Here is a 24,866-nt window from a genome sequence, read left to right as displayed (position 1 = left end):
CTGCCTTAACAGGGACGCGTTATTGCGGCTTTCCGTGAATTTCTGGTTGATTTAATGCAATGTGATTTACAGGCGCTGTCGTACTGTTTAATAAAGCGTATGAAACTGCCATAGTAAACTCGCATTCTGACGGCATAATGTGATAGGCTGTGGTTGCCCGTACAGAAATAAATTTTAAAAAAAAACGGCAGGCCTGCGTGGAAAGCGCAGCACAGTCACAGCGAAAGCTGGAAGAGCGGCATTTCTAGATCCCGTTGTAAACTCTCATGGGGCTACTTATACAAGTACACTAGCAAGGTACCCACTAAGCCATAAATCATAATTTTGATGAAGTTGGGAAGCGTCTGCTACGCCATTATTCGTCATTCTGCGGAGAAGCGAGGTACCAGCTACACATCTGTAAGGCATTAGGTGCACTTTGTTGATGCGATGACTGATGGCGATGAAGAATTATGGCTGAGCCCTTTGTAATGGGTTGGAAGCTTTAAACGACCCACTAGTTACGTAATTCGCATTGTGTGACGCCTGGTGACAGAATTCGCGTTGTGTGACCACCAGGTTGTCATTTTACTCTTCTACCATGCTAAATTGCATATGTTACTGTGGTTCATTCCCGACATGAAACCTGTATAGGGTCTTTTTGCAAAGCAGTTTCAAGCACCGGTATGGTGTATTAACATTGCAATAAAGAAAAAAAATCGGCATGGCTCTGAGGTAGAATACTGAACTCCCACGCAGAGGGCCAAGGTTCCAACCCCGTTCCATCCTGGATATTTTTTTCTCATTTTGCTTTTTTTTTATTTCGCGTGATAGCGGTTACGGACACCGGCGGTGGACAACTACGGCGCCAAAAACGGCCGTTGGAATGATCTCATAACAGCTTTCGCTGTAAAAAACTTGCTTATGATAGAGAATTGAGAAAGACGTTGAGTAGGGAACACATTTTTATTGAGCTCGTGCGCTCACCGCAAGACATTGCGAATGCACGAATATATATTAAAAATCTTTCGTGTTTACCTCAACATGCAAAACAGTCGTGCCCTAATCCTCATTCACTGGGCTTTGCTTTTTGCCCCATCACTGCTCATATCGAAACTGTTCTGACAGCGCTTCGTCTGTGTATAAACACTCAAACGAGGCCGACTCAGCACGCTGTATATTGCACATGTTACCTGACCGGATGCGTAGCCGGGGCTATGATACCTATCCGGAGTTTTACTGTATACCTAACCCGGCATGTGTAATCTTATTTCTTGCTTTTCCTTTCACTGTTTTTCTTTTTTTGTTTTGTTTGTTTTTGATACATCGCTCAGTCGCACTGTTGAATAAAGAATATGAAACTGCTATAGTAAACACCCATTCCGACGGCATAGCGTCACAGGCTGTGGGTTGTTCATGCAGCGATAAATTTTTTAAAAAGGCTTATGATAGAGCATTTACAAAGACGTCGAGTAAGTAACAAATATTTTATTGAGTTCGTGCGCCCACCGCGAAACAGAAGCAAGGAACCTTACGATCCCCTAAAGACGACGAATAAGTTCGCCCTAACATTAGCTTAACTGAAAACAAACGAAATCCCATTGGGCGAGCAGCCACATCTCCTAAGCTCGCACACGTTGTTTCTGGTACCACCTTCGCTGGCACAATGCACGATACAGTCGATACTACTACGTTGACAAATATTCTTCTGTCACTTATGAGATGCGTTTTTTTTTTCTTCATGGAGGATACCTGGACATATCACAGTCACAGTTCTTCACAAGAGCGCAGTGTCGTTTCACGGGAAAGTGCCTCTGAAGAGTCAACGTATACGCTGCGCGACATGTCATGGGTGCTTGGGCGAGGTTATCAATATGCGCGTCGCGACTGGCAGTGATGTTTGCAGCCCCGTCTAGGAGCAGAGTGGTAAAGATGCTGCCCACTGTGGCGGGCTGTGGAGGCAGAAACCTTCACCTAACGGCGTTGTAAATCGTTGCCACAACAGATTCGTTATTATCGAAGGCCTTGTTGACCGCAGCCTGCCCCGTAACCGGCATATTCTTGCGGAAGGAGAAGATCCCTAGCCTGTGAACAGAACGACACAGAAAAAAATGGCATGAAAGGATACTAATTACAAACATGTGCGACCTTATTGTTTATAACTGTTAAATAATGATTATGAAACTTCTATAGTAACCGGCGAGGGTAGGTAAATTGGCTTTTTACAGCGAAGGTGCTATGCTCGAGTTTTGCCGTGCGTCGTAGACAGAAAGTTATCATCATCATGAACCTGCACGCGCTCTCGTCATCCTCTTCTTTATATTCGTCCTCTTCTTTGCCTTGCGCTTAACAGGCTCTGATTGACCATAAAATTATTATTGGCCATTTTTACACAGTCTTGAACTATCTGGGTGCGAATATCCACATTTTCGCAGCTGGAACTTGGACAGAAACGCTAATAAGAGATGTCGTGTGGACTCGTGCAGTGTCGCGAGATTTATTAGGGCTGCTTTTTTTTTAATTTCCAGAACCTTTAAAACCACAATTGCAACTGAGGCAGAACAAGTTGCAATCGCTCTGGCAATAACACAAAAAGGTACAAGAGTGATTGTTAGCGACTCTATAAGTCAGCCATTTAGAACTATGATATGGGCAGGATCTCTGCTGCAACCGCTGAAATTCTGAGACAAGAACAAGTTCCCGCAAAGCAAATCTCACTGATATGTTCCCCGGCCCATCAAGGTCTGAAGGGGTATACGAGAAGGCGCACGCGACCACCCGAGGGCTCTTTCCGGTCGATCGCCGCGGACTCGCCACCTCCACTCGAGGAACAGCTCTTCATGGGAGACGAACTAAGAACGTTCCAGGAAATCACCGCTCATTATAGATTCCATCGTGAGATATATCCAGAGGCAGCTAAACAACTCAACAGAAGAGAAGAAATAATGTGTAGGAAATTGCAAACCGGGGTGTTTCCAAACCCTTAACTGTACAGTAAATAGCATCCGCAAGTGTTAATTCCAAGATATACGCACTGTAATGCATTGCAGGTCTAGTTCACATGATCAGGACCTGCCCTTCCTACAAAGATCCGAGTAGAAATGTAGTATCCTGGGGGACCTTTTACTCAGCCACGAAGTCGATGAACAGCGCAAAGTCGTCGGTCTCGCCCTAACCGCCGCCGAGTCCCAAGGGATTCCGGCCGACGGTTAGGGGGATGAGTGGGGGCATAGGCGAAAGCCTTTTCCCCCTCCTTCTCGATGGGCGCAAAATAAATCTTATTTCCCTCTCTCTCTCTTTCTGTCTTAAGCTTGCGATGACAACAGGTTATCTATAATGCAGTTCATTTAAAAGCTTCCATGGATGGTTTTGTTTACTGCCGAACTGTAAATATCGATTTGTCGCTCAGGCTGCGTTCACAGAATCGCGGTACCTGCACGCCACAACAAGCACGAAATTCAAGTTCGCAGTTAAAAGTGAGCTTCTACAGAAACACTGTCAGCTACCTGCGGCGTTGACCACGTTTCAGTGGCATCAAGATGCATGCAGAAAATGACCCCGTGCTGTGCTTTGGATGCGTGTTAAAAAAAAAATCTGGACAACTCAATCACTGGCATGAAATTGAATGAAGGCGATGTCGCTGGGATAACATCGGAAAGCCAACATAATCAGACATCGGACAGCCAGCACTAGATAACATTATGCGACGCTTAGCTAACAGTGGAGGGTTGTGGACACGGGGCGAAGAAATGCGATAGATGAATTCAGTCAGAAATCAGCCACAATCCGTTAATTAGGATGAAACACGGCCATGAAGTATCTTGTCATCGACAATATGGCGAAAAAAAAATGCAGTGTTGAAAACTATTCGTGAGCGCCACATAAAACGGTATGCGTGAACGTTAATATACTCGCTGCAAAGCAGGAGTGGTGCGGAGGCTGGCCCACTGCAGGTCCCGCCGCGCGGCATCGCGGGGAAGCGAGTGCTGACGCGACGATTTCTGCAGGGGCGCAACGATCCCGGTTGTGTCCGACCGGAGTTCAGGCTAAGTCGATCGTTGCTGTAGTCGAAATAACCGTCGGACACATTCCGGCTCGAGTGGCTAGCATTCGAGCGAGCAGCCGTCGGGCAGTCACGGGACCGCTCCTCTGACCCCGGGCCATCAACCGCCACTTCGCGGGACAGCGTGGGCGCTCACACCGACTCCATCGGCGACGGGTCACGTTTGGACGACGGTACGACGGAACCGCCTTCCAGGATTTGAACCCACCACGCCTTCCATACTCAACAACGAGTACTACACATCGTCACTGGTCTGGTGCTGAGAGACGGATAAAGCTGACATATGTACCATTGCATTCAGAGGCCAATTACGTTGACACAGTATAATTAAGGTCCAGGAGGTAGCCCATCTAGGGTATATACTTTTATGGGAATAAGATACGGTTGAAGACATTATTGCGCAATTGAAGTGTATTCGATGAACAAATGACTCGGTGGCCCAGGTTGGTCTCCCATTGGTTAGGGCACAAAATCTGCAAAAGGAGTTTTTTTTTTTTTTTTTGCCTGCCCAGCCGTATTTACTCTGCATAGGGAAATCGTCCAAAAGTGTAATTTTTACTATGTGGTACGGTCTTCGCACTGTTTGTAGCGGTTTACAATATATTCATGTTTCAAAGCCTGTCCTTCATTGCACATATGCAGGGTGTACCAGCTATATCGAGCGATAAATTTTTAAGATAGAGGAACGGCGTTATAGGAAGTAAACTTAGTACATATTGTTCCCAGTAAGCTAAAGTACCCGCTAGTAATTTTTTCGCTATTGATATTTCATTAGTCAAATATAGCAAATTTTGTAAACCAAGAAGTACCCACCTCATAATCAAAAGGTCACTGAGGCATATGTAATCATGTTTATTGTATATCTAAGTGCGCTATTTTGAGCAACGTACTAATTGCGTGCTAACTTTTTTGGGGAGTGTAAAAGAAAGCCTGCGAAATATGAAAATACCACGCGACTACACTGCAACGATGGATGGATGGATAGGTGGACGGATAGATGGACGGATGTTATGAGTGCTGCCTTTATACCCTCTATAACGGGGCGGTGACTTGTGTGCAACCAATCTTTTGTGCGTGCGTGCGTGCGTGCGTGCGTGCGTGTGTGTGTGTGTGTGTGTGTGTGTGTGTGTGTGTGTGTGTGTGTGTGTGTGTGTGTGTGTGTGTGTGTGTGTGTGTGTGGTGTGTGTGTGTGTGTGTGTGTGTGTGTGTGTGTGTGTGTGTGTGTTTTATTCGGTGTTATCTACCTGAAATATTTTCTTTTCTTCCGACACGTGTTGCTGGCGCTCGTCCTGTATAATTGCCGAGATTCGGAACGCTGTCCTTGCAATTAACTTACTGAGGGCGCTGCTTTCTAATGTTGGTGGGAGCATAGTCGCGTAGTATTTTTTCAAATTTCACGAGCTTTCTTTTCAATCAGAAAGAAATTAGCGCCCGCTTAGTACATTGCTGAAAATAGCACAGTTAGATGCCACTCAAACATACTTCACGCCTCATATGCATTTTGGTTATTAGGTGAGCGCTTGTCGAGTTACAATTAACCAATTAAATCTCATTAACTAAAATTTACTAACGGCTACTGCAGTGTTCTGGGAACAATGTGTGCTAGGTTTGCCTCGCATAACACAGTTCCTCTTTTTTTAAATCTTGGTGCACGGTAGCTGGGATACCCTCTATATCTACTCCACTCCCGCAATAGGCATGCATAGTACTGCAGTACTTGAAGATAAATAAATAAATAATGAGCAATTCGCACTACAATCTGCAACAGCTTGCCAAGGACGAAATAGGTTGTTGCGGCATACGAGAACACAGCGCAAGGAAATACTTTAGACGCAAAGGCGAGATCAACCTTTTCGTGTCTTCAGAGAACAAGACCAAGGCTGTCAAAATGTGCAAGCGCATATCTTTGACATTGATGGATTTCGATTTCGTGAGGTACTGAAGAAAATTGGTAAGACCCAGTGCCGTCAATCCTCGTTCCACATAACCATAACTGCTTATACATTAACTGCATAGAGGGGTTTCAAGGCTTTGCATTCCAATTCGCACTGACTGTACGCAACACGACGTTGAAGATGGGCACACCCTATCCTCTGCATGAGCTATTGCCCTATGATTACAGCTCACTTACATAAAATCAGAGAACGTCGACAAGAGAACTCCAGTAAGCCTCACTCATGAAGGTATTGACACGCACCTCTCTCTCTTTGGTGACTTCTCTTGCGAGGGCTCTTCGGCATTCCTGGTGAATAGAGGGCAGAACCAGAGCCCTTGATCACGGCCGAAGCGCTCGCCGTCCTCAATGGTCTGTGGCATAGCGGTGCCTACCGTCTCCGGCAGAAAAAAGACCAGCACACTGCCCAGCAACGCTAAGCAGCCCATGACCAGCATCGGCAAGTATTCGTCCAGTTCAGCCTGTCATAGAAGGAAAAAAAACAAGAGATATACACGTCTGCACAGTACTTATTCAAACTACCGGCCATACACATAGTATAAAAGTTAGCGTACATAGCACAGATCTCGCGACGTGACCTCGCATCGGCTTGTTTTGCCTGTTTAAGAGATGCAACGTAAAATTTTTGTCAAAATAAAACCAAGGGAGTGAAATCTTGTCGGGTACGTTGACTTGGCTGCGAAGTGTACGGCCGGTGGTTGTCATAGATACAAAGAGAAATATTAGGTATGGAAAGTACTCCTCGTTCTTATAGAAGAAAACGTAAAATAATGTAGGTCCTAAGACATCGGATGCTTCTCAAGAAGTATCAAAGGCCGTTAAGGGGCTGCTGTTATGTGTACAGCCTGATCGTTACAAAGAAGGTGCTTATAAAAGATGGCAGTTTCGTTGGTCAGAACGCAGCGCGGCAATGAGGCCCGCCATAGCATACAAAGTAGATAAAAGGGTCCGGTGAACACAAACATGCTTTACTAGGGGCGGGATCTTGGCTTGTTACAGATACGCTGCAAGCAATAGTGTGCCACATCACGAACGAGGGCAAAACAAGAGTCGACACGACATATTGAATCGCTGACGCCAAGAGTCGCCTCTTCTTTTGCCCTCATCAGAAACGCGCTACGTGTGAATCACCAAGAGTGAGAAATCGCTAAATTATTGAGCATATCCCGTTTTTTTTACTCTTCACTGTGAACGCAGTGTCATACGTCAGACGTTCAGAGGAAACTCTCTCGTGCAGGTGGTACTGAACAAAGTGGAAACATAAATTTAAAGTATTGGTGGTAGGAATCGTGGTGAAAGCATATCCGCCCTTGAAGACCGTACGTGAACATCTTGAACTCATGACATCGCGACATCTCCCACCCAGCCCGCAACCCCGGATCGGCAAGATCGCAAATAATTGCGCTTATTTACTGAGACAGCGCGAGCGTTCGTCTTGGTTCCTAACATTGTGCAACGCTCTTACCAGGGAGGCTATTTGTGCGCCGAGCAGTCCACCTGCGTCTCCGAGCAGTCTCTGAAGCAGAACGGCGCGACCGCGGACGACAGTGGGGAATACTTCCGAAGCCAGCTGGTACGTGATGTTGTAGCCGCCGGCGAATGCCATGATAAGCATGGTTGCCATAACGAGCGTCCAGGTAGCCGACTCTGCAAATTCATCATAAAAAACACGAATGCAGGATGAGTCAGAGAGATAGAGAGAGAGAATAAAATGAGAGAAAGGCAGGGCGGTGAACCAGAATTGTAGCGCCCGGTTTGCTATTCTGCACTAAGGGGAGGGGGAAAGGGAAAGAAAGATGGAAAGGAATTGCCACTTCACTCAGTGTAGTCTCATGAGATCGTCAACAGGAATCGCTTAAGGCGTTCTTAATGTCATTATTGTCAATAAGACATCTAATTATGGAATCTGGTTTGAAAGCAGACATTTTTTTGGGGGGAGTTCGAAATGAAATGTGTGCTATGATCGTAAAATTCTAATTGTATTGCATAAGCTGTATAGGGCATTCATGTCGCAATATTTATAGTGATTCTTTGCGGAATAGTCACGTCTATAACTTCCCCGCTTGTCATCCCAATTAGCGCTGAGATGGCTGTCCACACATTTCGTGTCGTTGCGCTTTTACAGCGAAAGCTGTTATATCACAACAGCAGTGCCGTTGTTGTCCGCCGCCGCCGCCGACGACGTCCGTAACCGCTATCGCGCGAAATAATAAAAATCTCACAGGGTACCTTATGCATTCACTTAAGACGACTCGAAGGCGAAAGTCATCTTCTTTTTCTTCTCAGTCGTTGTACTGATCCTGCCCCGCCACCCTTCGAAAACTTGTGCACCTTGCTTGGTTTAGCACTGCCTCCGAGATCAGAGGCACTTCATCTGATTTTGCATTGCCTCCGTGATCGGACCACCTTTGACCAAGTTACGATGTCATGTGATGACGGCATCATGTGACGTTTCGTCGCGTGACGTCAAGCCAGAATTTTGCGACGTCATGATGACGTCACGAAATTTTGCAATCTGTGACGCCATAATGACGTCATATGGTGACGTCATCCTGTAATGATGATTTTTTGCATCGCTCGCTATGTGCCCGACGCCGCGGGACGCCGACGGTCAATTTTCGCGTTTGATGGGGCATCTAAGGCTATCGCCTTAAAAATTAAATGAGAAAACAAAAAAATTCGCGAAGCTTGCACTCAGCCGCGCAGGGCTTGACACATCGAAACTGGACGGTTCTGAAAACTAATCTGCTTGCTTCTAGGTTGTTTCTATGCCTTAGCTATGCGATGAGGGTTGTTTCTAGGTTGCTTCTAGGTTGTTGCTAGGCTTTAGCTAGGTGATGCTAGGTTGTTTCTACGTTTATTCTCAGCGCAAAGGTTCGAGTTAAACCAAAGACAGACACAGACACGACACAGATGTTCAAAGTCCAGAGACAGAAACTCACGCTGAAGCATAGCGTTCGCATATGTACGGGCAGGTCGTCGTTGGCGTAGGCCTTCTATCGCTTCGGGGTTTTCTCGCAGCCACCGTTGCATTTCCTGTTCCCTAGTGTTGGGGCTAACTGTTGCCTTCTTCCTTTTTAGTGGACCAGCAGTGAGCAGTGGGATTCACCCAATTTCTGTGGTACATACCCGTTTATGATGATCATAGTTTTCTGATAGGCCGCGCAAATTTCTGTGGCACATACACCTTCCCTAATGTTGGGCTAACTGTTGCCTTCTTCTTTTTTAGTGGACCAGTGATGAGTAGTGGGATTTACCCAATTTATGCGGCACATACCCGTTGGTGATGATGATAGTTTCGTGATACGAGATATAAGGAACGATTTGCTAAACAGCTTCTATCTATCTAAATAACTTTATTTCGTCCATAATTAAAACATCCAGGATCGGATGGGATTTGAATCATGGCCCTCTGAGTGGCAGTCGAGTATTGTATCACAGAGCCACGCTGGTGCTTGAAACTCATTTGCAAAAGACCCTATACATGCGTCACGTCGGGCAAGGAATCGCGTTAACATACGAAATATAGCGTGGCAAAAGAGTAAAATAACAATCAGGCGTCACACAAATCTAATTGCGCAATGAGTGTGTAGTTTAATGCTTCCCACCCGCTACAAAGTGCTCATCCATTATTCTTCATCGTCATCAGCCACATGCCGCATCAACAAAGGGCAAATAATGCCTTACAGATATGTAGCGGGTACCTTGCTTATCTGGAGAAAGACAAATGATGGCATAGTGGCTGCTTCCTTACTTCACAAAAATTGTGGTTTATGGCGTAGTGGATAACTTGCATGTGTACTTCTATTAGCTGCCCCAAGGGAGTTTAGAACGGGCTATAGAAAGGCCGCTCTTCCAGCTTTCGCTGTGACTGTGCTGCGCGTTCCGCGCAGGCCTGGCGTTTTAGGGGCGTATTAGGCGCGTAGCTCCTCTTAGTCTAACCTTGTCACGTCTCCGTTGTCCGGCGTAAACGGCAGTATCTCCCGTATAATGCAACAGATGGCGCTGTTTCATGAAAGTACATACAAACTGCAGTTCAGGGACGATATGACGCTGTACACAATCTGTGTCGTCATCACCATTTCTCGTCTCATTTCCTAGATGGCGTTGGTCCAATAAAATTGTGTGCAATATGGCGCTTGTGTGAATCGACACTAGATGGCGCTAGAAGTGCCGCTGCTCTCCGATTGGCTGCTGCGCTGGCTGCGCGGGGAGCGAGCGCCTCTCTCATTCTCCTGGATCGTCGCCGTACGTGTTGGATCGTTGGTGGAGCATGAACGATGCGCAGCGGCGGGCCCTCACTTGGCGCCAGCCAGGCGAATCCCGAGACGGTGCGCACGAAGGACGCCGCTGCGAAACGGTCTCAACGAGAAGCGGATCCCGAGACCATGATTGCTTCAGGAGCTTCGCCCAAGCTCTTCATCATTCACCCGTGGATATGCTGTAAATTTTTTCTTCAATGCGATACTTACCTTTTTTTTTTTTTTGTGTGGCAATCTCAACGACGTCTCGCCACGTTTGCAAGGTGTCACCCTATAAGAAGTTTTTTCGGTCTCCCTTACAAACTAATTTATTTCTCAGGATATGGCTAGTTAAGGTGTATCCTAAACTAAGCCATGTAATGTATATCATAGAACTTAAGTAATTATAATATATGCATCAGTTAATTACCGATGTAAATAAAACAAACAATAAGCTTATATCATCATGGCTGATCTCAACTCCATATGTATATGGGATGCTGACTCTATTCTCTGCGCAACCACGCGGTAGAACCACGAGCCATACCTCTGTATCATCAGCGCGACAAATACATATAGGGTAAAGAACACAATTCCTTTATTAATAAAAAGATCTCCCTGCCTGCCTTCTCTGGGTTTGTGGTTGTTCGGTCTTTCACCAGTAAAACGACGTTCAGTAAAACAGAAAATTTTGACAAGTTGGTATATGTTTACCATCTTACACTGTAATGCACATTATCGTGCTATGCTTTGTTGCGCTACAGTTTAAAATGATGCAATTCAGTATTGCACTACGGCCAGGATCTGCCCATTCTCGAAATCATCTCAAATCGCCTATCTGCTTCCCAGTAAAAGCCTGCCCACATGTGAGATTGGATATCACCTGACGGTCGGAAAGGTAACGGTATAACTTTCTGTCGACCCAGTGAACGATTTGGCCATGGACGCATGGGCCCGAACTGCTATAGGCGCGTCGAATCCGGGTCTCATGAATAATTCGTGCAGTGCTTGGTACCGCGATCATTCCCCGAATCTTCGGCTGCATTTTCTTTTTCTTTCGTTATTGCCATACGTTTCGAATATTTCATGCTTAAACGACAAAAACTCGCAGGGTCCCTTGCGCATTCGCCAAGGACTACTTGAAGGCGAAAGCAATCCAGTGTGGCAATTTTGCCGCCATAATCATCGGAGCGTGAGAGGTCGCGTGAATAGCTGCCCACTTTGTTAATGCTGCGGCTGATGATGAATTATAGCTGAGCCCTTTGCAATGGATCGGCAGCTTCGAACCACCCACCGGTTACGCAATTCGCGACGTGGGACGCCTGGCGCGATTCTACTCTTCTGCCACGCAGTATTACGTCTATTAACATGATTCCTCGCCCGACACGATGCCTGTGCGGGGTCTGTGGCTATACTTATACCATACCTGACTACCATGCGGACTGCCATGCAGAATACCTGGGTTCGAGTCCCGCTTGAAGCCTCATTTTTACCTGATTTCGATACCTGAAATTTATTCTATCCGTCAACGGTAAATGAACTTCAGACCTCAAAGCAGACAACGTTCGCCTTGTAGTTTGTGATGATGCCACTCACCGGTCCTAATTAGCCACATGGCGAGGCAGACAGCGCCACCGATTAGTGTAAAGATGGAGTTCGGCCAACGTCGTCCAAGTTTGTCCAGCGAGGAGATGCATATGACGTTCACAGGAAACTCGCACGCGATGGCTATGGAGTACGTTGAGTATATGTTCAGGCCCAGCCGTCCAAGCTCGAGGGTGGTCACGTTGTAGCACATGCAAACTATAAACCTGGATGTAATGTATGAAATGCAACCAGGCACGCTTTTAACTCCTTTCTTGATTTTTTTATAAGAACTTTAAGGATGTAGCGTATAAATTACTCCACCGGGGTCACTCGGTGGCTTCCCTTTGACACCTTGGAAGTCAATGACATAGAAATTTCTTCCTGTGCATAATTAGAAATGGAACTTTCAAACAGGAATTTATCTTCGAAAGGTTTTGTTCTAGCTTGTCTCGTGACAATTTTGCAACATTCATCTGGACTACAGCAAAAGCACAATCATGCGATAAGAAAAAAAAAAGGAAGTCACGTCCCAACTAAACCGTTATGTAAGCCACCGGAGTCACGCAGTGACTTCCGTTTTGTATCTTGGAAGTTAATAACGTCGAACTTCATTCGTGTCTATTATAAGAAAGAGAACTTTTAGACAGACTTTTACCTTGCAATACTATTGCTTTAGCTTTATACTAAGGCAATTTTCGCAACGCGCGCCCTAATCGCAGCTTAAAGCATAACGACGCGCACAGGGAAAAAACAAATTCAAGTCGAAACAAGAGCATTATTCTATCGAACTGAGCTTACACCTATCTTGTAAACTATCACTGCGGGCGACAAAATAAACACGCGTGTCTAGTGCGTAAGAGAACTTGCGTCCACATACCAGCCGAGGTAGATGAGCACCATGATCTTCCTGATGTTGGGTGACTTGAGCATGAGCAGGGTGCCTTTCCAGAAGCTTGGGGCCTCCTCATCGACGGCGTGGCTTTGGGCGTCGCTGGCTGTTTTCTGCGAGTCGCGCATGGTCAACAGCATCACGTAGTCAGTTCTCCGTTTTGTAGAAAGATTGCCGAAAAAATCTGCTGAACAGTACTGAAAAATTTTGCACTAGTTCTGTAATCTGTCTCAAGCCATCCGCGTTCGAACTGCTTGGCTGCTTATTGAAAAAAGAGTGTCATTGCAGTGGGGAACCATCGTTATTGAACGAACGGTTTAGCATATCAGTCTTTCCAACCTCTGCGGTAGATGGACAGCTCAATACGGCAAGGTGTGGAAAAGGTCGTCAATATTTTCTAGGGGTGTGCGAATATTCGAAAGTTTCGAATATTCGTCGAATATTACACTCGAAATATTCGTATTCGATTCGAAAATCGTGTATTCGAAAAGTTTCGAATATTCGATAACTTCGAATATTCGAAAAATTCGAATATACGATTCGATTATCATCCATAAAATAACTCGTCTTCCATATTCCTGCTGCGTTCGTATAGCTAAAAACGTTGCCGAGAGGAGCGATAAACATCGTAAGTACACGGAGGCACGATATCTGCCAGCGACGAGCGCCCCAATACGTATGATTTATTGCTGATGCATCTCCGACGTGCAGCGCTGTTGGCGATCATCTAACCGTACATTTTCAATATTATGCGGCCGTAACGTGCACGCACTACCACTAGATCACTATGCGGGACCACTTCTGAAGAAAAACAGTGACCCACATGACTGGTGGCGGACTGTTCAGATACCCCAGTCTGGCAGAGCTTTGCCCCATGTAACTCCCTATACCAGCCACTTCTGTTCCGAGCGAGCGTGCCTTTTCAGTGGCAGGGGCGGGGGGGGGGGGGGGTTGTCTCTGTTACAAGGGAGCTCCTGCTGCCTGATCATGTGGCGCAACTCATATTTCTTCATGTTAACATGTAGTCATTACTTTCATTGTGCCGTGATATTTGCTTGTGTTATGATGTGCATTGTGCTAGCCTTGACATTGTGTTCTGGACACAGCAGTGTATGTTGTGTTGCCAGTCAGGCTGTTAATGTTTTTTTTTTTTTCAAGTAGCTACATGTTAAATAAAATATTGTTACTGTGGAGGCATTTTTTCTTTGATATTCGATATTCGATTCGATATTCGAAGGTGGATATTCGTATTCGATTCGTATTCGAAAAATTTGATATTCACACACCCCTAATATTTTCGAATCACCATCCATTCGGCCAATCTATGATGCAACAAGAAGAAGTGTGACATACAGGAAGGAGTGCATTTTTTTGTTTGTTTGTTTTTTAGACTTAGCCATTCCAATACGGATTTTACACGTCGCAAAGCGACTTCTGGCAGTGTATCGTGTTTCATTGTGGGTACTGCCTTGTATTAATGTCATCAGTATTTACAAGCTCGTTGCTTCAACAAATAACAAATGGAACGGTCATAGGATTATATTTGATATGCTGCACGTCAAATTGTAAACGTGTATTCATTTAATAGGAGCTCGAGCAGTCGAACGTTGCTTGTCACTCATGTTTCGAATCGTACAATAATTGCCTCGCCCAAAACCGTTTCGGTGCGTGAGCTTACTTACTTTCAAAAGCTTATTAAGTTGCTCTTCTGACACGTCCTTGCCGTTAATACGCGCAATTCTCTGGAGGATGGCAAGGGCTTCTTGCTTGCGGTTTACTGACAGCAGCCAACTAGATGATTCAGGGACCCACCTTGAATAGCAAAAAAACATAATTGACAAAGTAAATCAGTAACAGGGATAGAGGGAAGAAGCTGCGTTGCTTGCTGCACGCGAAGCTTGCAAAATCTGCCGAATCCAGCGTTCCAAGGCCAGGATCTGCGGCCAGTTCAATTTCATGTCGTAACTCATCAGAATAGTAATCGGGAGGCTTAGTAATGAATGGAGTGAAACTGGGTGTGCGCCATCCATTCGACGTCAAATCATACGACCCGCCGATCTTTCTGGAACTCTGTCTCACGGAAAAAAAAAATAGGAAGGGCCAAAGCACGTCTCCTAATTAACCAGTTGGCTAGAGGCAACAACCTTAGCTTGTGTGTCAGGCCGTCGTACTTCAGCACATTTCCTGACGCATCATTCAATGCGCGTGTACGACGTAGTTAGGTAGCACATTTCAGACACTCCGCTTGTGAGGGAGAGGGTACGAACGAGATCGACCTGCACACCTGCATGGGCGTTTAAAGTAAGGGGTGCTACTTCTACACTCTGCACAGAATTTCATGAAGTAGTGAGCGATATATATCCCTACATATGGTCCTACAAGCGATTTTGCAGTGAAAGGAGGAAGCTCGTGGACAGAATGAAAAAAAAGACAAAGCTTTCCCCACGAGTGCACTGGGCAAACTGTGGTTCCAGAAGGTGCACGGATGGTTGGCAAGGAAGTGTCGGTTATTCTTTTAAATTATCTGACAGGGACTGGCCTAAGTGACATTTGGCAAACATAATGCTGGAAAAAGACGCTGGGGTGGAGCAAATGTTGGCCAGGTCTGCCAGGCTAGAACCACCTGTAGCAACATCATGATCACCACCAGCGCTACCGCCAAATTCTTCTCTTCATTTTTCTACTCTTTCATCCACTTTATTAATTGGAACCGAGTATGACAGCGCTGTTTCCGTTATTCGCATTAATATCAAATTCATATAAAAATGTCGTATATCCAAGCGGAAGTCGCGACCCACTTTCCTAGGCTGTAGATGTGCGCTTTGTGCTCTAAATACGGTAGACCATAAAGTGGAATAAAACGAGTCGTGCTCACCAGAAGATCACGAGTAGAAACACGCTCATGGAGGCGTTTGTAACGATAAGCACCCTCCAGTTCTGCACAAGGTACGCATACCAGGGCAGCATCGTGGCCAGTACAGTCCAGCTGGTAGCCCAGACGAAGGCAACCAGTGTCCTCCTTTCAGATATGGTGTACTCCATCACTGCGACAAGCACATTTCGACATTTTTAAAAAAACTAGCCGCGTATTCCCCAATTATTGGTACGCTGGAACTTGTGATAAGAAAAGACGCAGGGCAACCCTTACATCAAACACAGAAGAAAACAAGACTGACCAATGAAATGCTGTACATCCAACGAGCTCTCTTGGTACCTATAGTCAGGCACACCTTTAGAAGAGAGTAGCATTTCCACCTCAAAGGCGGATTCACACAAGCATGCACCAGTGAGCGCGCTCTCTATACTGACGTTATAAGCCGGGTGGTATAGGTGACCTCGCCGCCTGAGAATATCGCCGAGTAAATGAGCGAAGCTATTTCTTCAGTCGCAGAGGCGACCGGCTGCCACGCTTCGGTCATCTGGCCGGAGCCTCTCTTGCCTTCTTGAGTTGTATCCGACAATACATACAGCGAAGCTTCTCCGCATCTTCTTCTTTAACCCACCGCTCATCTTTCACCCGACGCTCCCGTGCATTTTCTGCAATCTGCCAATTTGAAGAGTGCTGCAGGCCGCGATACCACAGCAGCGCTCGTAAGCGCTCCTGATGCGCTACTTCTGTCCTACGACCCTAAGACGTGTCAGCAACTCACCTAGCACAAACACTGTGGTCGTGACCGTGTAAGAACCTGCAGCGGTGAAGTACTTGAGTATCGTGTAACTAGTGAACTGGGAGAAGAAGGCGCCGAGCAGATTGCAGGTCGATCCCACCACTATGAGCACCAGGGCTGTCTTCTTGCGGCCGATCCTGCGGTTAACAAGTGAGACCCGTGAGTCCATTTGCACAATTTGGCCGTCAGCAAACAAAACGAGAGTCTACCGAGAAGGTATGCCGGAAAGAGGAAATATTCAAATGTAGCGAATTAGGCCTAATCGTAAGAGGTAACAATCAGAGGCAATGCCATTGGTAGTGAAACATTTAGCTCTTTGCAAGTTTTATTTTTCCATGCTTCGAAGCCGTTTTAGACGTACAGCTCATGATAAGCATCCCACCAAGCAAGTTTGATCTTTATTTTTATCATTTAAAATTTTCATATGTCACCACACTGAGCTCAAGTAGCGTGCCACGACGCCCAATACACTGAACAGGGTGAAAACAGAGTGCTAACAACACTTTATTTCGCTTGTTTCTGTAATTCGCTAAAGGTAAGCGGCGTGTAAGCAGCTGAACTTTATGGAGCACAATGCATCATCTCTGCAACATGAAAGCAATAAGAGTGATAAGTTTTGGGAACAAATAAAGTAATAATAAGGCAAACAAATTCTATTTTCGTGTCACTTTATGGAGCGGTGTGCACCGGTTCAGAAGCCTGTCACTTTTCGTAATAGTTTATTTTGATTACACTGCCTACCTTTTCTTTTCTTGCTTCTGTCTCTCTCCCTTTTCTGGTAATGCTTGCCGCGATCCAAAGACGACGTAAAGTACATAGTCTATAAATTATAGCTAAATTACCTTATCTTCTTGCAGTAAACACTGAAGATATACTAGAGATTCCGTGAAGATTGCCTCTTCTGAATGGAATCAGGCGTTTCCTTTTCTATGGACTCCTAAACACAGCTTACTTTCAACCACTAGGTTTGCATACCCTAAAAGGAATCCTATTCTATTCCATTGGCAGCGATGCAAGCAAAAAAGAGGTGAAAATTAGCAAAAAACATTGCCTAATTTCAGTAGGACCTCTACAATTAGGCTAGAAATTTTTTTTTAAAAAGGGAAAGAAAAGTGAACAAACATGACAGCGCGCCAAATATGGGCCAGTAGATTTATTGCGGTTCTTTGATCTGTAAATGAAATTGCTGTTCTTTCTTTAATTCAATGACCAGCTTGAAGGAACAGAACATGATTAGTAGTAGCCCTTCAAACTTGCCTTTCATTGCGCAGTTTTGTTGTTACTCGTATGTATACAAAAGATGTTAACCTTACTTGTCGGCGAGAAATCCTGACACGAAGTAACCGGTCATCGACCCTGACCAATAGGCGGTGTGGACAGCATACAATTTCCAGCTTTCGCCGCATACCCACTGATTCTGAAAAGAAAAGGGCAAGGGAAAAAGAAATACGGTGGTTGCTTTCACGCGAAAATTTCCGTGGTTTCTGGGAAGTTGGGAAAATATTTCGTAAGTGACGCGCTTGTGGCACCTCAAGTCTGTGAGAAAATGTGTATGTGTAAAAGATGAATATGTGTAAGAGAGCTTACTGCAGTAGCTTTCAGCCCTGCTAGGATGCACGGACTCAAATCTATCAAACTTGGTCGCAGAGCATTGTTTGACTCGGCTGCCGAGGATTCTTGGATGAAAATATCCGCACTCGTAAAACATTGACTTGTGTGTTTTATGCGCATATTTTTGGCTGGTGTTCAGGCATCTGAAGCGATAATTGTAGTACCCATGGTCTCTAGGGTGAAACGGCAAGTAGATGGAAGATATCATGAGGAGACTCGCGACCATACACCCTACATTTTGCTTGCCGCAGATTGCTTGTTCTTTTCCGAGATTGCGGCCACAGATATTAGTGACCTCATACCGATGATAGCATGTCGAGCTACGTGTGTGTGAAAATGTGTGTGCTGGAACTTTCCCAGCAACCTGGCAGTTACCCTGCGGCACTCATTCGTGGGTCACTTTTCAGTTCTTCGCACTGAACACCAGAACGACCATGGGATGTTGAAAAAAAAGCAATGTTTTCCTGAAATTCACCATCAGCAAACAAACGGATGCAGAAATCACAGCAAGCACTGAACTTTTGCGTAAGAAATAAATGCCAATTCCGGTGAATGAATTGATTTGACTGATTAGTTTATCGAGCAGTTAGTCTACATTAATCCAACAAGTAAATATGTCCAGGAATATACCTCTTAATGGTCTCATCCCACCAATTTTCCAGCTCCTGCCAGAAGATGGGTGGTTATGTTGGTTATTCTGACGTTAAAAAACGGACGATGCAGGATGTCCTTGTTGAAGAGGTATGCAAGTTCGTGAGACCGCGACCTCCTTCTATCGTGGTTTTCGTCGTTGTAGAAAAGAAGTTCCTGGGGTTTTTTTTCTTTTTTGCCTGGTTTATTCTGTTCGAGTCTTGTCACTATCCTTGAGTGAGCAACGCCGCGTCACTATAACTATAAAAGTTAAGATTGAAAAAAAAAGCAAAGTTGAACCTAACAATAGCAATATTTTTCGATTGCCTCATGTTAAAAAAACGACCTCTTTAGCGCGCTAATAACTCACGCACAGAAGGGCGTCAGCAGATGCTATAGAACTTTTATTAATGCGCTCTATGCAACAACAATGAAATGAGAAATTCTTGAACAGGGAATGTCTCTGAAGCCAACGTTCCGACAAGTGGTCTTGCCTTTGAAAAAGACAAGACAAGACCACTTGGCTTCAGCGACACCCCATGTTCAAGAATTTCTTATATCTTCAAGCCTACATCTCCTGCTGAACTTCTGCTTTGTAAGAATGAAATAAGGTACACAAACCTAACAAGTCGTGCATACCTCCATTGTGACCGATGTGAAGAACTCAGTCGGATCGAACTTCCATCCTGTGGTACAAGTCGAAGCACTGCCGTCGGCGACGCTGGCATTCACGCCGTCACTGGATAAGCTCACCATGTGACAGCGTCGCCGTGGCAACACGCTTGCATCCGGGAAGTCTTCAAGCGACGTGCCGTTGACGAAGCACCACTGGCTTGGTGGTGCGATGAGCAAGAACACGTGAAAGAAATAGCACAGAGCCGTGTTCCACGTGGCTAGCACGAGAGCTCCGAGCATGATGGTCTTGTTGAAAAGACCGAAGCCGCCAACTTCCTTCAACACTCGCTCGAACTCCATGACCTAAGAATTCTGGGATACCTGCGTGTAATTGGGATCCGCCTTAACGTCTTCGAAAAGTTCACGACCATTAGTGACATTTGCTAAGAGCAGAAAAATATGAATGCAATATTTTATTTTGAAAAGGCTAATCGTGCGACAGATTACCTTTTAAGTCTGCGCAAAGGACGGCAGCACAAGACAAAGAAGATCGAAGGACATGACGCTGAGCTGGTACTCATCAACATGAACAGATACTGACGTTAACAGCTTAACTTCAACGTATAAATTACGTTGACTAATATGAATCCTAATTACATTCACGTGATGTTTTTTTGTGATGAAACAAACAAGTCTTCTTGTATGACGAACACCGAGGTTTTTAAATAAAATCACTGCTGTGCTCTCAATAGCCGCTGAAAACACAGTAGCTTAAGGTGTAAACTTTGCTGAGAACGTATGCGTGGTAAGCAGTGTGCACGTAAAGTGAAGGCTAGGTGTCCGCATTACACAATAGACGCAGGTGCTAGTCGCATCGCTCGCTGTCACAAATGTCATCCTTGTGCGTCAGCAGGTTTAGAAGATAGAGGACACTGGAAGTGCACGAAAACGACCCTTCACTGCTACCTCTAAATGACCCTCATATATGACCTAATGTGATGCGATATGTTGATTCACTGCTACCGTTCTTTATAAGGCTGCCTTGCTACATATTTCGGATGAAATGCCCAGCTGTCGAGAAAAAATTGAACCAGGTGCATCTGCACAAGTAGAGAACCTCGTATACGTAAAAACGTCGCTTACAATTTTTCACAGTGCCATTTTTTAAGTAGTCAAACTTCGCGTGGCTATGTGTTACCATGGAGCCACGCCAAGTGGTTACAATCTGTGGTTCCCTTAGCTGCCATCACCTATAACTTACGATCATTGAGAACTATAAGGACCGCTAAAAAACAGTAAAGGCAGCAAGCGCTTAAAAATGAGGCCATAGCCCATTTACACAACACAGATAAAAGTCGACGTCACGAGGAAACAGAACCAACTAAGATTAAACGACGTGTCTGTGAAATTTTGACAGAGTCGTGAAAGCCACGCAACATGTTGTAGTTCCTCGCCCCCAATGTACTTGAGCCATTTTTTTTTCGTTCTGGCGGTCGCGCTGGCTTCGCAGCGCACATGTCAAGCAAAGTCCGGGAAAACGGCTGTTGCACTTGCGACACGTGACACAGCTCTGACGATGGCCGTATTCCTTCCACAGTACTGCTCAATGTTGCTTTCAGCTGCCAGATGAACAAACAGATTAATCTATTTTCCTGCAGACGGGGTCACGAATGTGCAATACCGGATGGTATGTATGGGCATTGCTCTTTCACTGCACTCAATTAGATTGCATTGTGCAAGACCGTTTTAGAGACACTGACGCGAACGTGAACCGCGATACAATACAGACTAAAAACATTGACTTGCTTCTTTTTTTGTTTTGCCAGAGATGTGATAACTAAGTGAAACCTGGTTAGGGACGTTGGTCAAGTGGCTTTCAGCTTTGGCGATAGCCAGATGCTTCCGAGGCAATTTCTTGCTCTTTGAAAGACCAATGATACAAGACACTTTTATAGAGACACCTGAAGTGATGCTGCACCATACTGAAGGTACTACAGTCCCTGCGGAAAAAGATTAGAACCAGTGAATGGTGGCCTATGCTAGGGCGCCTCAATGCCAGCGTTCCACCAAGAAATGAAGGAACGCTGCCATCGAGGCAAAGCCTACGCGGCAAAATCGTGACACGCCGCGTAGTTGTTCCCGAGCGCGCCGATGGCGTGAGTGCCACGCACATTCCATTTTCTGAAGCAGGGGTGGCCGGCAGAAAGACATCCATCTTAAAGGCCGTCTGTTAGATATAACTTTGTGTGTTACCTTACGGCAGAATCACGCCCTACCACGTCTGAGCACACTTACCCGTCTTTTTTTTTTTTTTTTTGGTTGGGGGAGGGGGGGGAGGTTACGCTGGTTTTGTCCGCAGCTGGGGTTTTTATCAGAGTTTTCTCTGAAGCCAAAAACAGCTTTCAATACGCGGCCTATAAGATCGGTCGGTTTCTGCCGGCCAGCCCCGCTTTGGAAAAGGAATTTGTGAGGAACTCTCGTCATCGACGTGCGGTGTGTATCCCGATTCTTCCGCACCGGCCGCCAGTCACGAGCGCTAATAATGTCCCACTGGGTCTATGCCTTGAAACATTGCTCCCCATGGCTCTCAATAAATTTTGCTCTCTCGGCCGTTGTAGAGGGCACTGCCCTACACGACTCTTCTATCCATGCTTTACTTACAGAACATTCCTTTTCTCTAACTTCATTGTTCGAAGAGAAATCATTTTGTAATTTGGTGCTCGCTGCATGAATATACTGATGCTGTTGGGCAGTGCCTTGCATGATGGCGGATGATACCGACAACAAAGGTGGGCGCTTGCGTCACTTGGATTATTCACTAGAAATTTGCTGAATAAGCAAACGTCCTAAATGACCAAACGTCCTAAAGCGACGCAGTCTATGCTGTAGTGGGGGGGGGGGGGGGCTGCACCGGGAAATTTCGGCCACCTGGGGTTCTTTAACGGACACCTGCTAAGAAAATACACGAGCCTCTAGCATTTCTCCCCATCGAAATGCGACCGCCGCAGTCGGGATCGAACTCACGTATTTCGGATCAGGAGCCTAGCACCGTGACCGCTAAACCACAGAGGCGGCTTAGTTGCTGAATAATGTTGCCTCACAACCAACGTTGGCGATTAATTTTCGCTTCCCTCACTTCGCTTTACATAATGACTAGGTGTCCAATTGTCCAGGCTGAGTCGAATTATTTCAAGCATCAGACTCACGAATGATTTCATATCGCACAAATTTGCGACGTAGACGGAATCACAGAGTGGCGCTCTTTCTATTCGTCCTCTACACAAAGCCCAGATTGCCTACAACGCTGTTGTAACGCAGCGCATTTCACACTTTTTTTAGGCGATAAGCGTTCAAGATTTTAGTCGCCTTTTTCTTTTTTTTTACGCTCTTCTCTCACAGAGTTTCTTGCGAGGTTTCTTGAAGATAATCTCTTTCATTTTTTTTGGTAAATAATAATGGGAAGACATTTAACTTCAGTTGATATCAATGCAAAGTAATACTGAATATTCAGGATTACCTGCCAAGAGACTTACCAGCACGCTGACTTGGTAGCAATCTCACTTAAATCCCGCAAAAAATGTGCCTCTGTGGTGACGATGAATGACTCCCTGTCAGTATGAGGGCATTAGTACGCCCGTGTCCCGTAAATTTGCCTCGAATCACTCCGGCCTGGTTCAGGCAGGGTCTTGAGCATAGCGCAGCGCATGCGGCTGGGGCAGTCTTATAACCTCGCAAAGCTGTAGACAGCCCGTTATAAAGATACGCGCCACGCTAAGCGATCGTCCCCGACGATAGCGCGATGCTCTAGCCACTGCTACGCGGCTTGTGCTTGAGTATGATTAGAGTATATCCTGTTTAACAGAGGCGTTGCCTCAGAACCCTGTGGTCCCCCTAGCAACCAAAGGCTGAAATGAATGTCGTGGCAGAGCTTGCACGTGGGTTACGGGGAGATACAGCGCGCAGGAACGGGTAGAAGAAGATACGTATTGAGTGCAAGGTTACGCTTTCTCTTACGCCACAGATATTGCGTGGATATGCGATAAGAAAATGAACGGGTGTCAGCGCTGCGGCCAAAGCCTTATTGTCTTACTTTCGATGCTTAATTTCCCCGTTTCCACTGCAGCCATATCAGTCAACTGATAATGGCTTTCGCAACTATAGAATTTTTGGCCTCGTGCGTATGGAAAGAGATAACATTCAAACTATACGGATACACTGCCAGCAGCCGAAAAGCATATGCACGCCTATGGGGGCAATATTCATACTGTAAAACAATGGGATAATAGGTGAGATAGACAAGCGCACAGCCACACGATTCGTGGTTCTTGAGTCCCTCGTTGACCGAAATCTGGCCGCTGTGGCCGGGATTGGATCGCACGGCATGGGAGATTCTATGCATGCGTTTGTTCAGTTTAGGCTGTTACCTGTCAACTTGATATACTAAAAAGGGTGAGCAGCGAGCCTCTAAATACCCTGTTAAAATACTATGCTTACCTGAACAGATGCTCGCCTCTAGGCAGAAGTCTTTCATGGCCCAGAAAAGAAGTTACTAAGCGAATTGACTTTACGTTGACCATGCACTTTCTTCGTTCCCTGTTCGAGTTTCTCCACCACGAAGCTGATCCATCGTCAGACTGACGTGTGCTTCTTTATCAGCGCTTTTTGCATAATGCACTCGGAACAGCTAGCTTGACGCTATCAACACAGCTGATCATTGGCCTTTCACCAGAAAACAGACAGAAGGCCTTGCAGCACTTCCGTAAAGGCGGGTGTATGCTTTACAAAGAAAGGCGCAGAGATCAGCCCGTCAGAAGACTCTCCTCTTGTGCGTTAATCTGAATTAAGTGGATGACGTATGAGATCACACATACATACATACGTACGCATAAACACTTACAGCATGATGTACTTTCAATGGAGGTGAAACCCTAGAGGCCCGTGTACTGCGCAATGTCAGTGCCCGTTAATGAACACCATATGGTCGAAATCTCCGGAGCTTTCCACGACTGTGTGCCTCATAACCACTTCGTGGTTTTGGGACCTAAAACTCCAGATATTATTATTACAGCATGAGGTACATGAACCAGTGCGCTAAGCGCATAGTTACCCCGTCACAGCTGTGGCTAGTGCTGAGACTAACGGAAAGCTCCAGCAACTTGAAGATAAGTGGTGTGTGTGTGTGTGTGTGTGTGTGTGTGTGTGTGTGTGTGTGTGTGTGTGTGTTTGTGTGTGTGTGTGTGTGTGTGTGTGTGTGTGTGTGTGTGTGTGTGTGTGTGTGTGTGTGTGTGTGTGTGTGTGTGTGTGTGTGTGTGTGTGTGTGTTCATACAAAGTGTAACTCCGCCTTGCCTTTCCTTCTGCTCTCTTTCTCTCTCACTTTCTCTCTGACTCCGAAAGGCACGGAGAGAATGATATTATAGCGACCCTCTCGGTTTCGCTAATAACTGCAACTATATTCTCTGTTATAAAGGGAATAATCGCACATATCATATTCTAAACATCAGGCTATCAATTTATGGGGTATACCGTATTTTTACGCGTACGTTCTTATACTTCGCGCCGGTGGTCGCTTCGGCATTTTTGTGACATTACTGGTCTGGACCAAGATGCGCTTGATGATCTCTGAAAATT

The 24,866-nt window shown here is 45.7% G+C and overlaps 1 protein-coding gene across 1 annotated transcript; it reads right to left on the bottom strand.

Moving 5' to 3' along the window:
• Positions 1-1,612: 1,612 nt before the first annotated feature.
• LOC119387827 (solute carrier family 22 member 7-like) lies at positions 1,613-22,892 on the bottom strand. The gene is made up of 11 exons (XM_037655353.2): positions 22,771-22,892; positions 19,262-19,618; positions 17,695-17,798; positions 16,364-16,518; positions 15,589-15,757; positions 14,396-14,525; positions 12,702-12,826; positions 11,834-12,048; positions 7,462-7,643; positions 6,240-6,457; positions 1,613-2,064 (listed from the first exon to the last, which is right to left on the bottom strand). The coding sequence occupies exons 2-11, from the start codon at positions 19,595-19,597 to the stop codon at positions 1,950-1,952; spliced, it is 1,749 nt and encodes a 582-aa protein (XP_037511281.1). The 5' UTR covers positions 19,598-19,618; positions 22,771-22,892; the 3' UTR covers positions 1,613-1,949.
• Between the last annotated feature and the right edge of the window lie 1,974 nt (positions 22,893-24,866).

Source organism: Rhipicephalus sanguineus, chromosome 3, assembly GCF_013339695.2.
Source record: "Rhipicephalus sanguineus isolate Rsan-2018 chromosome 3, BIME_Rsan_1.4, whole genome shotgun sequence".
Lineage (NCBI taxonomy): Eukaryota > Metazoa > Arthropoda > Arachnida > Ixodida > Ixodidae > Rhipicephalus > Rhipicephalus sanguineus.
Note: the sequence above shows the minus strand (reverse complement) of the source record. Positions and strands in the feature narration are given on the sequence as shown.